Raw genomic sequence first — 17,503 nt, 5'->3', positions numbered from 1 at the left:
TTTTTCTTTTTCTTTTTCTTTTTCTTTTTCTTTTTCTTTTTCTTTTTTTTCTTTTTCTTTTTCTTTTTCTTTTTCTTTTTCTTTTTCTTTTTCTTTTTCTTTTTCTTTTTCTTTTTCTTTTTCTTTTTCTTTTCCTTTTCCTTTTTCTTTTCCTTTTCCTTTTTCTTTTCCTTTTTCTTTTCCTTTTCCTTTTTCTTTTTCTTTTCCTTTTTCCTTTTCCTTTTCCTTTTTCCCCCTTTTTTTTTTTTGCATTGTATTAATAGAGAAAACTGTTTTGATAGAAACTTATTAATTGCAGTAAAGAACTGTATGTTACTTGTCCTACACTTCTTACAATAGTCGATGATGGAAACTGGTGAGAAATGTGGTCTGGCTCACACTTACCAAGCAAAAGCAGAGTAATCATTCGCTGTTTAAGTTTGCTTTTGCACGTGGCTTTGGATGTTAATTTATTTGATGTAAGATTATGACTCATTCACTTGCTTTGCTATTTCTAGATACTTAAAAAGGCAATATTGAATTTCCAAGCACAAATCCACATATGATTAAGCAGAGCTCCACTATCAGAGCTTTAAGTTAAGAAATTTATTGGTATATATTATATCTGTAAGATGAGAAGTTATAATTTGGCTTACTATCAAATATATACTGCTTAGGTTTTGTTGATAATCGTTTTTTAGAATATATGACTCTTCTGAGTCTAGATGCACCTTAAGTGAAAAATGAAAAAGTAAATTATTTCTGGAAAAATCAACAAACCAGGAGTAACTGCATGTTATGAAACATAATTCTCTTTGTTCTCTCTTTAAGGTTTAAAGCCAAGTGATCCAGCCATGACCGGCAAAACACAGACCAGCAATGTCACCAATAAGAATGACCCAAAGTCCATCAACTCTAGAGTCTTCATCGGCAATCTGAACACAGCCATTGTCAAAAAAGGTGACATCGAAGCAATCTTTGCAAAGTATGGGAAAATAGTTGGCTGCTCTGTGCACAAAGGTTATGCATTTGTACAGTACATGAGTGAGAGACATGCCAGGGCTGCAGTGGCAGGAGAGAATGCCAGGATCATCGCAGGGCAGCCACTCGGTAAGTGCAATACTTATGTTCAAATACTGTTATTCTTTCTGCATTATCTGCTGTTGTTACCTTGGAGATTAGTAAGTTTGTTTTACCATTGTTCCTTCTAAGTATATTTTCAGTATGCTGGGTCTGGCAGAATTTTAGAAGTATTATGTGCTACCTAGATATTAGTTTTTTGTGTGAACTCATTACAGTGAACGTGATTAATAAGGTGAAGAAAATATAAGTTTGAGGGTTTATAATTTTTTGTGTGAACTCATTACAGTGAACATGATTAATAAGGTGAAGAAAATATAAATGTTTTCTCTTAAGCTCTGTGAGTAAATAAAATGTGATACAGAAAGACTATGACTCATAGGTGTGGCTGCTTTGCCTTTAATTAATCTAAAATAACATCTAGCCTACTGGTGTGCCAGATTTTAGATAGAAGCAAAAGAATGACTTTTGTTAGGCCTTGAAATTGTACCAAATCAAACTGTAATGTAGTTACTCATGTAGGTAAGTTTACTACAAAAATCTCAGGTTGAAGTTACTCCCACATGATGTTGTAGATACTGTTCCTTTGAATTTCAAACTTAAAAAAAAGTATGACATTTTCATTTTCTAGTGCTTTGTTATGAATATTGGGTATTTCTGTCTTTTCTTTTTGTTGTGGTTTAACCCAGCAGGTCAGTCTCCCCTTTCCCAGTGGGAATCACAGAATCACAGAATTGTAGGGAAAGGGAAAAGAATCAAGGGAAAAAAAAGTAGAACTTATGGCTTGAGACAAAACTATTTACTAAGATAGAGAAAATGAAAAGGATGACAGTTATGACTAATTATATAAATATATATATAAATATATATTATATAAATATATATGAATGTATTTAACAAGTGATGCGCAAGCAATTCTTACTATCTCCTCGCCAATGCCCACCTTACCTCCTGAGCAGTAGAAGAGAGAAAGATAATCCCCACCCCCCTCAGAATTCATACTGCATGATGTCATATGGCATGGAATATCCCTTTGGCCTGTTTAAGTCAGTTGTCCTAATTCTGTTTCCTCCCAGCTCCTTGGACCCTTATTGCAAATGGCCTTGGCTCTGTACAACATTACTTAGCAGCAACTATAAACATTAGTGTTTTTCACTTACAACCAAAAACATAACATCATACCAGAAACTCTGAAGTAAACAATTTCATCCCAGCTGAAACTATGACAGTATTGAAAACTGCCATTTTAGAAAACTATTAGCATTTAGATATGGACGCTGGCAATGATGAAATCAGATGGAGTATAGTACTAGCCCCATCTATCACATGTTTAGTAACTATGGACAGTATTACATATGGATGTATTTCACTAGACCTCTGAGATATATTACTTAAATCAAACTTATATATATAATGGTTATGCCAGGAAAAAGTGACGTGAAGCTAGTACTTTGGCTGTAACAAGTCATAAAGAATGGACGTGGCTTATTCATTTTCAATTTCTAAGGCTGTGGAATTTTTTATTTCTGATTATTTGTAGAAATTGAGGTATTTGTGTTAGGTATTTTGTCACAGTTGCCAAACAGTAATTTTAAATTTTATAACCCCTGTGTTTTGGGATTAAACAAACAAACAAACAAAAAAAAAACAAAGTAAAGAAATCCAATTACATATCAGGGGCGATTACTACTTTTTTAGGAAAAGTTATATATATGAGTGAAATAAAAGAACCTAAGTGAGAAAAGCAAGGCTGCAAAGTCAGTCTGTGAGATGGCATCATTAGAAGATGTTTCCTGGAGCCGTAGTCTCCGAGCAATAGGCCATGTAATGCCATCAGTGCATTATTTACAGCTCCTTGCACACTGGTCTGACCAGATTTTTTAAACTGTGTTTTCCTAAGGCAATAAATCTGTTATTACTATGACTACTGTTGTTAGTCTCTTTTAGTTTTTCTTGCGGACTCTATAATGTTCCAAGTGCTTTGTGGAAGAAGATGCCCTTGCTCTACTCAAAGTACTTTTGTACTTTGAACAAAAGACGGGTGGACTTGGTGTAAAGGAAATCAAGGGATTCTCAATTACTTGGACTATGCAAAGCCTTTAATAATAATGGAAATGTTATCCAGTACTAAGTTAAATATGTACAATATTAAAATGTTTTGTGATGGCATATTTCATTCTTAAATTCCTGATATATCAAGGAATGTAACAAGCCAGGTGAAATTTTATTTTTAACTGTTCCAATATTGTCTGTATAAGAAATATAGTTGTCATTGGTATTTTTGACAAAGGAAATGATTTTGTAGAAGTGATACTCCTTGCTAGGCGAACTTCTTCTATGACTTCTTTTTTTTTGGTAATAGACATTAACAGTTGCCTCAAAATAGTGAGGAGCTGATAATAAAATTTGCTTGGAGTTATGAACAGGAAGAATAATTTATGTGAAAATTGTGTTTTTGAATGGAAGGAAGTAGCAGGTGGACACTATTGTGAAACTACTTGATAATTTACAGATTGTATAATTTACAGACGAAAGAAGACAGCTCTATATTCTGAGAGCCTTGCATTCTGAGAAAAACATTGTTTTATGTCAGTAGTCAAGTGAGTCATGGTGAGTGGAGACAGGACAAGGGGAAACGGCTGGAAACTGCAGCACAGAAAGTTCCGCACAAACATGCGCAAGAACTTCTTTACAGTGAGGTGACGGAGCACTGGAACAGGCTGCCCAGGGAGGTGGTGGAGTCTCCTTCTCTGGAGATGTTCAAGACCTGCCTGGATGCCTGCCTGTGCGACCTGCTGTAGGGAACCTGCTTTGGCAGGGGGGTTGGACTCGATGATCTCTGGAGGTCCCTTCCAACCCCTACAATTCTGTGATTCTGTGATTCTGTGATATGGCAAGGGGATAAGAAAGCCTTTTATAGATGTATAGATAAACTTTATTAGCATAGGTAGATTTTCTTTTAAATGCAAATAGAGTATATTAATGATATAATGAGGGCTGAATTGTAGTCAGTTATCAAAAGCTGTTTGAAAAAAAAAAAAGGACATTTGAAAAAGATTATCACTTACTATATGCCTGATAGAAGCTGTACTCAGTACCTCACAAAAGAAAGAATAATTTGGACTGTATTATGAATCTACATCAGATCTTTTATGTTTTATAACAAATTATCAATTAATATTAGTTCCCATCTTCCATAGAGTCTTGCCATTCAAAAGTGTGATGTTATTTACAGCAGCTTTTAGCAGTGTTAGCCAGAAATTGTGTTTGTCTATCTAATTGAAGTGAAAAATTGAACCTATAAATTCCCATAGCTATATATAGTGTTATACAGTTCACTGGTAATGATAATGCCCTTCCAATCCAGTTTTAGGCAAAGGAACTGCATGAATGTACATTAGAGTCCTGTCTGTCTTATGAAGTAGGGTTCCAAAGCATAGGCTTATACATATAAGGCCTACAAGTACATGATAAGGTATTTTGTTTAAAACATTCCTTTCAAGTACAAATCTAAAGCATTGGCAGCACTTGCTTTTGTGTGGGTCATCATCATTGGCCTGCTCATCTCCTCATACAACTCTCAATTTCCTACCGGTATGCTTGGTGTAACCAGTGTTGTGTAATGGCTACTCCATGGATATTGCTTCAGGGAAGTGGAATTCATGAGCTGTGTGGTTCTTTCCAAGATTTCTGATCCATGAAGTACAACATGCACTGAAAATCTGTGAGAAAGGGACCTTAAAGTACTTACCATAAAGTTCATGCACTTTCTTGAAGCACTTTCTTTATGCCTTTAAGGGTATAGCACTTTTTCTTGACATACAGCAAGACAGGAACAGGTCAGTATTAGGCACAGGAATCTGTTTCACACTGATAAGTTTGTGAATTCCTTCACGCAGGAACCAAGAAGGTTTTCAGATTAGTGTAAAAACTGCAAATTATGTTTTCGGTTGTGGCAACTCAGTCACTAAATCTTCTCTACTGTAAACACCTCAAAAGTTTTTATCCATTGAAACGTATCTTCAAGTTAGCTCTTTTCCACATGGGGCAGAGACAGTGTGAGCAGGAATTATTCTGAAGAAATACCATGTTTCTCCCATGACCTCTACAGGCCATGGTGAGAGGTGAGAGGATGATCAGAGACCTGCTTGCTCCAAAGAAAAATCTTACACCTGGGGAGGAATAACCACACAAATCAGTACAGATCGGGGTATGACTTGCTGGGCGAAGCTCTGCAGAAAAGGACCTGGGTGTCCAGGTGGACAGTAGGTTATCCATGAGTCAGCAGTGTGCCCTTGTGGCCAAGAAGACCAATCGTGTACTGGGGTGCATTAAAGAGTGTGGCCAGTAGGTCGAGGGAGGTGATCTTCCCCTCTACTCTGCCCTGGTGAAGTCAGATCTGGAGTACTTTGTCCAGCAGAGGGCCACAAAGGGATTAGGAGTACTTCTGTTATGAGGAAAAGCTGAGAGAACTGAATATGCTCAATCTGGAGAAGACTGAGGAGGAATCTTGTCAATGCTAATAAAAATCTAATGGACAGGAGTCAATGGGATGGTCCCAGGCTCTTTTTGGTGGTGCCAAGTGACAGAACAAGGGTCAGTAAATCAGCACATATTGGAACAAAGGAAGTTCCATCTGAACATGAAGAAAAACTTCTTTATTGTAAAGGTGACAGAACATTGGAACAAGCTGTCCAGAGAGACTGGATATTCATAAGCTTCTTGGACACCTTCTGTGCAATCTACTGTAGGGAACCTATGTTAGTAGGGGGTCTCTTCCAACCCCCGCAATTCTGTAATTCTGTGATCATCATGTACATAGTATACATATTGTACATGATGTTTCTCTGGTTAGTTTAAATTAAAAAGAAATATAAGTAAAGACTTATATTTCATAATTATATGGCACATGTCTTTTCTTATTCACACACATTTTTTCACATTTTAACTGCAGAGCAAGTTTGTTATTTGGACCAGAATAAGGGCCAAGCCACCTTCATAGGCTCCATGAGAAAGCAAATTAAATGTTCCTTGGCTTGGTAGCTTTTATCTCTGATGGTGTTGTTTTTAAGTCACTGTAGAGTATCATTTTCAACTGCTGAGAGAAAAGAAAAAGCTTATTGTGTCAAGAGTGCAGAAGACACTGTAGGTCTTGAGTTGATGCCCTTTTTAACTAATAAATTAGTTCCAATGTAACTTCAATCCTGTATTGTTGCTTTAAGTATTATTCACGTATATCTGCCTTCAGGTCTAAATTAGATGCAGTCTCCAAGTGAGCATATACTGACATATAGCCTCAGATAAGATGGTGGTTTCAGATAATTATTTTGGGTGATATACTCTATTGCACATTCTTCTGAGAAGCACAGAAGTCCCGCAGGGGCTTTCTAAATGATGACTACCCAGTAGAAAATATCCAAGGAGGAGAGAAGGTAATAAAGAGAGCCTTTAGAGAGACCTGACATATACCTTTGTTGTAAATTGAATTGATGTGACAATAGGGCTATTTTTCCTTTTTTTTTTTTTTTTTCCCTTGCTTCTACTCAAAAATCTTCTCTATTTTATAATTCTTATGTTTTGCAACACTGAGGGGCTTAACTAAGTATTTGTAGAACTAGAACTTTTCAGAGTGAAGCAACTCTTTATTTCAATCTGAAGTTCCAGACTACATTAATTATGTCATGACTGTTTGTATGCAGAAAGGATAAATACTTCCACTGCTTTAGTAAACTCATTTGTTAAATAATTAACTTTGGCTTGAAAATTGATGTTTATTCAAATTTCTTTCATGACTAAAATTTTTAGATAGAAAATTCAAAATTGAATTAGCAATTGTTCAGTTTTAACTTTGTCATCATCTCTCAGTCAGCATCATGCAAGTACCACAATCATAGATTTTCATTTGTACAACAGTAACTCATGATGTATGGAAACAATCCTGTTACTTACTTGTCTCCAGCTATTGTAACAGCAGGATATAGCTGTGTGAGTGTAGAGCATTTCCTCATCATGCAGCCCTCAGGCATGTACAGACTGTTACAGAACTTCTAAAAAATTATTCTTCCACAGCTTAGTTCAAAGGTCAGATTTTACCCACCATAATTGACTTTTTAATTTTATTTTCAATCTCTTCCAATATTTGGGAAAAGGGTGTTCTTTTCTCAGCTTATTCCTGCATGCAGGAACAGGGATTCTGCCTAAGTCCATTCATAGTTCTCCTCCTTTTTGATGCCTACTTGTGCCCCCGTGGTATATAATAGCTGACATTAATATGAAGTCTCACTGTTAGAGTATCATGGATACAACCACTGATCATTGCTTGTTGGGGCCGATAGTGGATAATTTCTGTATGTTCATTCCCATTGCACACTTTGTTCTCACTGAACACTTAACAGTATGTCATAGTTTTATTATTTGTTATCAGTATTCTGCAGCATGGATTACACTGGGAATTCCATGGATTGTCAATATTTCCGGATACCTTTCTCACAAAAGAAAGAACAGACTACAGATCTCAGAGAACTTCACTGTTCTGTTTCCATTTTTGATTTAGAGGGAAAGATAATAACTGTTTGTGAGTCACAAGACTACACACTTTTGCTGCTCTTCTCTGCGATGTGTGCTCCCTAGCCATCTCACCCTTAACATTAGAGTAAGGCCTTCAGTTTTTGGAAACTCTCTCATTTTATTTGATTTATTAGCTTCACTTTCAATTGTATTATTTTTTGTTATCTCTCATTCTGCTATAATATTTAGAAAATTAGTTTTCTCCTTTAGCTTGTTGTCACTATTTTGTTTTTAGGCCAGTCTCCCTACCTTTTACCTGCCCTCTCTTCAAGAGCAGGAGTCCATGGGTCCCTCCACCCCATTAGTCACAGAACAAGGCCAAGTCGGGCCAGAACCATGACTCATTTACTGTTACATCAGTAAAGTTCATTGTGACTATATTCTTCATCCACAACTATGTTACAGTGGTGCAATTCAGTTCACTTTCTTTATGTTCCTGGTCCCCAAAAGATTAATTAACCCTAGTCGTCTCTCCACAGTCCTGTTAGATTGATTGATTGATTTTGTTGTTGTTGTTGCTGTTGTTTTAATCAGTATTCTCATCCTTCTTATATAATTCTGACGTGAACAATTTCAGGTGCTATCCATGCATATAAAGCAACTCATAAAGGAAAGAAAAGTTATTTTTAACAATCATCAATCAGCTGTTCAGGGTAGGACACCATTGCACAACTAATGTATGCCTTTTTCCAGAAGGGAAAAATGAATCTTTCATCATGCAATTAAATTCATATTTTAATGGAATGAGCCACTCTTATAGGCTGACAATAACTAGAATGAGTGAGTTTTACTCCTGATATGTAACAAAATAGTCTGTTTTGCTCTTACTGGGACTTCATCACTTGAAGTAATTATGAAAACCAAAACTCCAATTTAGATCTGACATTCTGGCAGAATTAAAATTTTTGCCTGTTCAGAAAAGTACCGATTACATACTGAGAAATAAGTTGTAGCTATCAGATGAACCTGTGAGAGAATCTTAACTTTCCAGTGCTTGAGATCTTCTGTGAAACTGTTCATATATTACCAAATATTACAAATATACAGTTGTGCCTGGCACGGAGTTCTGTGTTCTGAATAATGCTTGTTTGCATTAATAATGATTACTTGCCACCAGCAAATATTCTCATAAGGAAAGCTTACGATCAAGACAGTATATGTATATAATGCATATATACATCAGACTATGTCTTCTTCATCTTTAAAATCATCGTGAACATGCTATTACAAGACCTTTCTTTGTCCTAGTTTGCTGCTTGATCTGTGTGTAACATAGGGTCTTGTTTGCACTAAGTGCAACTTCCCTCATCAAATCACCACTGGGTTTCATAAAAAGCAACACTTTAATCTCTTAGAGGCACTTGCAAAAAAACATTTACTTGATTATGAATCTATCAGACATATCCATTGTAATCCTATAAGTACTTCTACAAAATCTTAGCCAACATTGCTTTGAAGTTTCCAGTACTTCAGCATTTACTCCTCACGTATCTCAATGAAATTTGTTCTGTATTTCATTCTGAGCCATCATAATATCATGCAAAGATAAAACTACTGTCATAATATGCTCTCTCATAGCATTTGTTTTAGCATCTCGTGTGGAATTTACTGTATAAATGCAAGAATTATCTTTAGAATACAACTTTAGCTGTAGTTTTAAGAGGTCTTATGTTTTCTACATCTTCATATTTTTGCTTAATCTAGGTTGATTCAACTTAAATTCAGTTCAGTATCTTCACAACAAAGTGAACTTTAGTTTGATACTTTGCTCTCAATTATTTGACAATACCTTCTGCAGTAGCTGACCAAGTATCACCTGTGTTGGTGCCTCTAATATCATGTCATCTGGTGCCTGTCATATCTCCACGTTTTCTCATTCTTTTGTTAAGGCATTTCACATGCTGACCTTGTTCTAAATGGCACTTGGAAATATTTTTATCTGCTCAAGGATGTATAGGAAATACATAAGTCATATGATTTATCATCTAAATCTGCCTTGTTAATATTTACCTTTCTAATCTGCAATTGGAAGTATGTTTGCTTTTTATCAGGTATTCAGAATAGAAAGGATGACAGAACAGAGTAATAGTATTAATACTATTTAGTATCTCAGTCTAGTTCTGTTCCTTGTTTATCTAGTCTTCTCCCCCATGTGAGTGCTCACTGATATAATGTTCAAACACTTCTGTTATGATCATATTCGTTCCTAAGCATTGTTAAAATCTCATTGAAAAGAGATGATTTCAAATTGGCTGCTGTGGTAATTTGCTGCAGACATCTGTACCACTTCTACTATTTGCAGTTAAATGGCAAATTCTCTTGTGCTTCCTTTCATTTTGCTCCTGATGCTTCATACAAATATGAAAGGGAAAGAAAATTAATAAGTTTGAAGTGTAGGAGTAAGTCTTTTAGTTTGGGAGGTATACAGTGTTTTCTGGTTTTACTGCTATATTAAGTTTCCTTCAAGAAATTCATGTTTGTTTAATTAGTCTTTCAGGCAAGAAACACAAACTTTGTGTAAAAAAGGCAAGTTTGAAGCAAACAAATTTGTAGTAGATAGAAAAAAATCCTTCCTTGCAAAATCTGAAGCAGTTTCAGGATGTGATTCCTTTCTCAGCTATACTCTATGTGACAAAATAGCATTTCAAATTTTGTTCAGTTTTCTATTATTTGTTTAGCAAGACTTTATCTCTTGATCTAATCCTGTCATAGAGTTGTTAAATTATTGAACAGTTTAGTCTGGAGGGACCATATTTATTCCAACTTCTCTTCAAAACTGTGTGAGGCCTGACGTTATTGTGTTGCAGGAGAAAGAATGTTTCTCTAGCCTAATGCTGGAAGTTGAAGCCTTCAGCACAGTTAGCATCACAATGTAGCAGTCAGAGTTGATGGTCTGTTCCAGGAAATACAGAAGGGTCACCCCATTTCTAATCCCAAAGAGCAGTGCACTTCATTTTACCTGATGAGGGCTGTGTCTTGAACTCATTTTTCAATGAGGGATTAACATTGCTACTCCATGGACTGCCTTTTTGACTCTGGCTTTAGGTAGTGACATCCCATCTTGTCACCAGTAATGATGCAATCCAGGAAACTGTCACCTTCAGTCTTGTATTGGCTCAATAGATCCTGACAAACAGTGTTCTTGATGTTTCTGTGTGAGCATTTATAGGACACAGATGGCACAAACTTTGTTATATCCCAGTGTTGTCACCATAGTTTTCAATGCATTTAAGCCAATATTCAGCTCCACACTCGGTTCTCTGGTTGGATTCCATCAATTCATGCTGATGAGTTGATCAAGATACTTGGTTTCATGATGTGACAGCTGTATATGGCCATCCGGAATGTGGCTTGTTTCACGTTGCTGTCACCACTACTGAAAGGCACCACCCACTGCCTCACTGTGTTCATATCCACTGTTTGGTCACCATAAACATTCAGCAAGTGTCAGTAAATGCCAACAGGTGCCATTTTTGCCACATCAGGAATTCAGGAACATACCTTTGCTTCAGACACAATTCTATGTGATTGTGTCAGGCTGCCCCTCTTCTGCCATCTGTCACACAGTAACAAAATATGAGAGAATAATGGTGAGAAGGTTTAATTTCCAGTGCCATGCAACCAGCATCTGCCTCTGAAGTCATGGGCCAACATAATAAAATAGGAGATTTTACTTTTGAATTGAAATAACATTTTCAAAGGGATGTGAAAGCTGAGAATTACTGGAGTTACTTCCCTGCTGCCGCTTTGGTGAAAGACAGGTTAATTTTATAGGTAAGGGGTTGATCACTGTTCTAGATTTTTGCTTTCATGGGGTTCATTTTGTTTCTTGGGCAGATTTTGTTCAAAAGTAGTAAAGAGAAGTTGAATGTAAGCAATCAAATTGAAGAAGATAAAATTAACACTCACAACAGCATCACAGCAGCTGGAAATGCAGTCATGAATTTTCACAGGCTTGCTTTCAAGGTCTTTATTTTCTGTTAATTGACACTTACTGCTGCTTAATTTCTTTCATATTCCTAAATTTTGTTTTTAATGCATTTAAATCCACATGCTGACAAAGAAGAAAAGACAGGAAAAAATGACATTTTTTGGATGTAAATAATCAAAGTGGTTATGTTTTTTTTTTTTCTTTGCTCTTCTCTTGTGTGAGATGAAGTAGAAATTTTGATCTGTTCCACTGACAATTGTAAACTGCACTGATTCAAGATAAAGTGCAGATGTATAAGGATGTCTGAAAAAAGAAGAGAGAAATAGAAAGAAAGGAAGAAATAAAGAAAAATAGAAATAAAGAAAAAATGATGACATGACAAGAGACAAATTAAATTTAATTTTCTTGTAGTAAGAATATTGTGTTATCGTTTTACAAAAGCAAAATAATTAAAAAAAAATAATTCAGTTTTGTTGGAACAACATGACGTAAAGTATCAGTCAGGAATGTTTTGTAAAAAAACTAACTGCGTGAATTCATTTTTCTGTGTTTCATATTCAGCTAACAGGAATTGTGTACAGAACAGAATTGTGAAGAATTACAATTTATTGCATCTTTATGTCTTTTCCTTCTGGAGTTATGCACTGTCTTGGAAGGAATGCCCAAAAGGTTGTTGAGTTAAGGGTTTTGTCTGCTATTGCAGGTACCAATGGATTTACCCTCAGTCTTGGGAACGAGACAGCAGTTTTATCTATCACAGAAGTTAAATACTCTTCTTGCCATTCTTTATTTGCTCCCCTGGAAAAGCAAAGGACATTCCAGCAATAGCAATTCAAAGCTAATTTTTTTTTTTTTTTTTTAAGTAACTATTTTTAAATTACCAACAATACTACAAACCATCTGTTTCACATGTTGGTGTGCAATATATGTATCAATAGTGAATTACTTCAACAAAGAACTACATCACTACTGTATGCATATTTATTTCAGTTCATTAGTATTCACTGGAATCTTCTATGATTTGACAAAATGTCAAATTGTTCTTAGAATTTATAAGAAGTTGTAAAATTCATGAGTTGAGACAATGGAAGTCCCAAAGAAAGGACGGCTACCATGTTTTGTACTCATTTTGGCATATGATTTCTTTATGCCTACAGAAATGAAAGCTGGTCGTCATTCATCAAATCAGCATTTTCTGAATTACGAAGACATGAAAAATGCTTACTAATGATTATGCTCTTGATGTCATGGCAAAAGGAGACTGTCTTAGCATCCTTCAACAATCTAGATTTATTTATTAATATATTAAATAGTACAAAAAGAATAAAATACCAAATCTTGTAAGAGGGCAGTAAGTAGGACCCCACTCAGTCTTCTCATGCTTAGCTTGAATTCAAGCCAAATTTCTATCTGTTGCAAAAGGCAATTTTCTAATTCTAGAATCTGTTGCAGAAAAAAACGGTATTGATAGATACAGAACCAATTATGGAACAAAAACGCAGTGATTGTTTAAATACAAATGCTCACAAGCTGATCATACTTATTATATTTGTTGCCCGTAAAGACTAATTTCATGAACCTTGAAAATAGATATGAGTCAGCTCAATTTGGAGAAAGAGCTGAAATGGGAAAATGTAAAGAACAATTAAAATATTTCAGTAGTTGCCAAAAGAGACATAATCATGAAAAAAAGCTGGTGTGCCTAAAATTGCACCATGTAAAAAGCACAATTTGTGAAAGCTTAGTAATTGAAACAATAGAAGATGAAGAAATATTAGATTTATAAGTAGTTAAAGCATAAGGAATAGAGAATTTGAGAGAAGGCGGTCAGTTAATTTCTGGCCATAAATATGTGGGCTTATTTTTTCTTTTGTTTTAAATATAGCTGTATGTTTAAGGGCTTTCCCTTGTGTGTCTGGAAATTGCTAAATACATTCAAATCATGAAATGAAGATTACATGATTTCATAGAATCATAGAATGGCTTGAGTTGGAAAGAACCCCATGGATCAAGCTCCAACCCCCCTGCCAGAGGTTGCCACCATTAGGTCAAGTACTAGATCAGATTGCCCAGGGCCTCATCCAACTTGTAAAATAAGAGAGCTTTAAAAATGTTATTTTTAAATCCTGAGGTCAAATTAATTTTCATCTTGAAATTTCTAAAGAACGGATAAGGGAAGTTTTTCAGACAGGCTCTACAGTACTAACTGAGGATTGTGTTCAGCAAGAACTGGAGTAAAAGTTACAGAAAGGTGGAACTTTCCCGGGGATTAATGGCTCTGTTAATATAGTTTAAAGGAAATCAGGATTGAAGCAGCTTATTGTTTTGCTAATGACAAATTTGAACACTTAACCAATGCCAGCATCAGCAGTAGGATGCTAGACATTTGTTAAACGTTAACAAATGCTTCAAGGTTTCTAAATCCTCTCATAAAGCTAATCCCAGCAAAGCAACCCCCTGCTCTGGGATATGTGGGTGCTCAAACCCACCATTCACCATCTCAGAGGCAGACGAAGCCCCCAGGAAGTAACCCTGCAGGCCTAGGGTGCAGGTCCCAGAGTGCCCCATGCCAGCCATGGGTGAGCTGAAGGCAGTGACAGGGATTGCCTATGGAGAGGCCACATTGCCAAGCTCAAGCAGAGCCCCCACATCTGACAGAATCCCTCAAGACCTTCTGCTGCTCTATTCCCTTCTTCTCCTGCTCACTACAAATCCTCATTTCACTTGTATTACTGTTTAGCTTAGTCAGTTAAACCAAATACTTTGGTTGCTGTTTAATTCAACTGATGCCTGCCTTCCTCATTACCAAGATTACTTTTGGGCAAATGCTTCCTCAGGAAGTTTGGTGTCCCACTCCTCACCATCCTTACACTTTTCCTGTCTTGTCTGCTGCTATCCTGGCCTCTTTGCCAAGGATCAGCCCCAAGAGCATGAGAAGAATTTGAACTATATGTAAATAATTTAAGATAGTAAAAAAGGCCAGGCTGCATAAAAACAGTCCTACTATAATTGTTTTAAACTGTAAGGGATGAGTAATGAAATTCCTGGCACAGGGCTTGACTAATCAAGAATGAGCATGGGGATAATGTTATTAATGTCAACATGACTTTACTGAAAATAGCTCTGTAGAAATTCAAGATACATCCCTTTTTCTAATGAGCATTCCAGCACCAGGTAATACTGTTGAATTGATATAACAAATTTCTGCAAGATACTTGATTCGTTCCAAGTGGAAATTTGATTAAGAAAGTGTCTTATGACACTGGTATGGCAAATGCCAAAAGGATTAAAAACTAATCTCAAAAGACTTGTAAGTGGGAAGTAATTGTACAGCAAGTGTATGTCATTTGTGCAGTTCATGGTAGAATCAGATTTTTAATCATTCCTTCTCACAATCTGAAAAAGAACAGAAATCACTGATGAGTTCTGCAGATGGCACAACGATGCTCAGCCTGGAGAATGAAGAAAACAGGACATTGATATCAAATAGAAAATAATTAGCAAAATGTATGGAGTAGAAGTGTTGCTTCTCTAAGTATAGCATCTAAGATTTTGATGATGAGTTCTTCAGCATGGAATAAAATGGTGTAACAAAATCTGAAGGCTGTAAGATGAAGTGAGAACAAGTGAACCTCAAAACAGACCACATCTATGAGAGCATTGGAAACAGTTTACCAAAAGTATTAATCAAGATTTCAGAAGTAAGCATTAGATGTTAGATGTGACTTTTTTTTACCACAGAATTAATCTAACGAGTTCTGTTGTCTATTGTTCCAAACTAGACTGTGTTCTGCTGATCTGTCCAAGTTTTTTAGGTCATTGTTAATAAGTCATGGAAACATCCTGCAAGAGTAAATGAGAGATGAATTAGCTTAGTTTTGTTGATGTAGCCAAGATTTCAATACTGTCATACAAGTACATTGTGATGTTTATGTAATCTGATTCATCAGGACCCAGATTCAGCCCAAAATGTAATTTTGAGGTAATTGATAGAGGCAGCCACATGTACATGTTCTCTCCTTGTATTAAGAGTACTGACTTCTGCATAGTAATTGGTCAGCTGAAGGGCCGATGCCTACACTGAAATTGGTCAACTGATATTGATCTCTTAAGAGCCTTGCAGCTTTGGCATATACATACATACTCTTTCTGACACTTTTAGATGCCATTTAGACATTTTCACATTAGCTCGTTCAAGTCTTAGGTAAGCTGCTCCAGAGTTCTATACAAGAAAATAAAAAATAAAATAAAATAAAATAAAAAAGGCTATTTTTGGTCCATTAAATAAGCGAGAATGTAAGTTGTAGTTTTAGGAAAAGAGTTTAACTTCTTTTAATAAACAGTTATAGAAAACCAAACCAGGAAGTACCAAAGGCAGTATTTTTTGCTAAACGCTAACTACATTTTTTTTTACTGCTGAAATGGTTCAGAAGCAACATAGAGATTTATGGACTGTTTTATATTAGAAATGACCAATCCCAAGTTCCTGCTTAAAGCAAGGACAACACTGAATTCAGATCAGATTGCTCAGGGCTTTGTCCTGTCCAGTGATGGAAACCTCTAAAGACAGAGCTTCTGTTATCTCTTTGGATTAATAAACCTAGAAAAAAACAAACAAACAAACAAACAAAAAAAAAGTAAGGCTTTTAATTTTGTTAAGGTCTCTAGTGACTTATGCCTGATATTAATAACAAATCTATAGATATTACACAAATAGTCTTGTTGTGTCAGCACCTTTGGAAATTAGATTAGCAATAACCACCTAATGACAAGCTTGGTTTCATCTAGCCAGCAGAAACAAGTAGTTTTTTCCCTGTGGCCTCTACAATAAAATTAATGATGAGGTAGATGGGATTCAGAAAACAGATCTTTTCATACCAAAGAATAACACTTTTTTCTATTTCTTATCAGCACTTTTTTCTATATTCAAGTAGCTATTAATGTGACTGGTAAAAAAATCTGTGAGAAAATAGAGAACTTGTTAATAAGATCAGTTATAGCCTTCTGTACCACAGAAATAAAGGATTTCCCCATCAAGCTCATAACATTTATTTTATTACAACATACTTTTTCATTCCAGACAAGCAGAGACATATTTGCACTCAACTTTCTGACCGTTAGAGCCGCAAAATTATTTGTTCTTAGCAAAAAAAAAAATGATAGAAAAAAACCCCACATAATAATGCCATTATCTTAATACAATCTTAATATCTTAAGTGTTTTTTGTTAGCATGAAATTAACCCTGGTGCAAAAAGGTTACAATCAAATTTGTTTGGAAAAAGTGTATTGTTCTTGCTAGAATCACTACTTCTTGAAACTTCCATTAGTGATCTCATTCTTCTTCAGTAGCTCTGTTCTGCTTTAAATTACTGCACTACATCAGTTGATGATCACAAATCCACCACATCCCTGAATGTTTTCTCTTCTGAGAAGCCTTGCAAAATTTAACAGAAAATACAGCAGTTCTTCCAGAATTCCTTCCTCAAATGATTAATTCCTGATGGTTCTTTATTGTGTGTCTGGGCCGACAGCAGGTCAGAAAAGATTAGGATTTTACTGCCCTCATATTTCAGAACCTTATTTTAGTAGTTGCAGCCAGGAGTCTTTCTCTTCCCCTTATATCAGAGTGCAGCAATTACAGTCCTCTCACATTACCCTGAAATGCTGTTCCCCTCATGGGCATGCTGTAATTTCTCTCCTCAAGTATCAGAACTTGCAAGATGAGAGCTCAGCCACACAGTGGTCTTCAACTAATTTGAAATGTTTCATTACTACCTTTTTTTCAGTTAGCTACTGCACATTCATAAAGCATATTTGGAAAGCAATATGCTTTTGTGTGTAACTGGATAAAAGTATTTATAATATGTAATATTGAAAATTATTATATTTGAAAATATGTTTTTCCTTTCTTCACCCAGTTGTAGTCAGATTGTAGCTGCAAAGGG

The 17,503-nt window shown here is 35.7% G+C and overlaps 1 protein-coding gene across 1 annotated transcript in view; it reads left to right on the top strand.

Moving 5' to 3' along the window:
• Positions 1-830: 830 nt before the first annotated feature.
• The window catches only part of RALYL (RALY RNA binding protein like), a 186,963-nt gene continuing 170,290 nt past the window's right edge, over positions 831-17,503 (top strand). Inside the window, exon 1 of the mRNA XM_042840025.1 lies at positions 831-1,089. Coding sequence (XP_042695959.1) covers positions 834-1,089 — 256 coding nt within the window. The 5' untranslated portion in view covers positions 831-833. The remainder of the gene's footprint in view (positions 1,090-17,503) is intronic.

This window comes from Centrocercus urophasianus, unplaced genomic scaffold (assembly GCF_019232065.1).
Source record: "Centrocercus urophasianus isolate 14NV4802_14NV808 unplaced genomic scaffold, USGS_Curo_1.0 seq_11, whole genome shotgun sequence".
NCBI lineage: Eukaryota > Metazoa > Chordata > Aves > Galliformes > Phasianidae > Centrocercus > Centrocercus urophasianus.
This window is presented reverse-complemented; position numbering and strand designations above follow the sequence as displayed.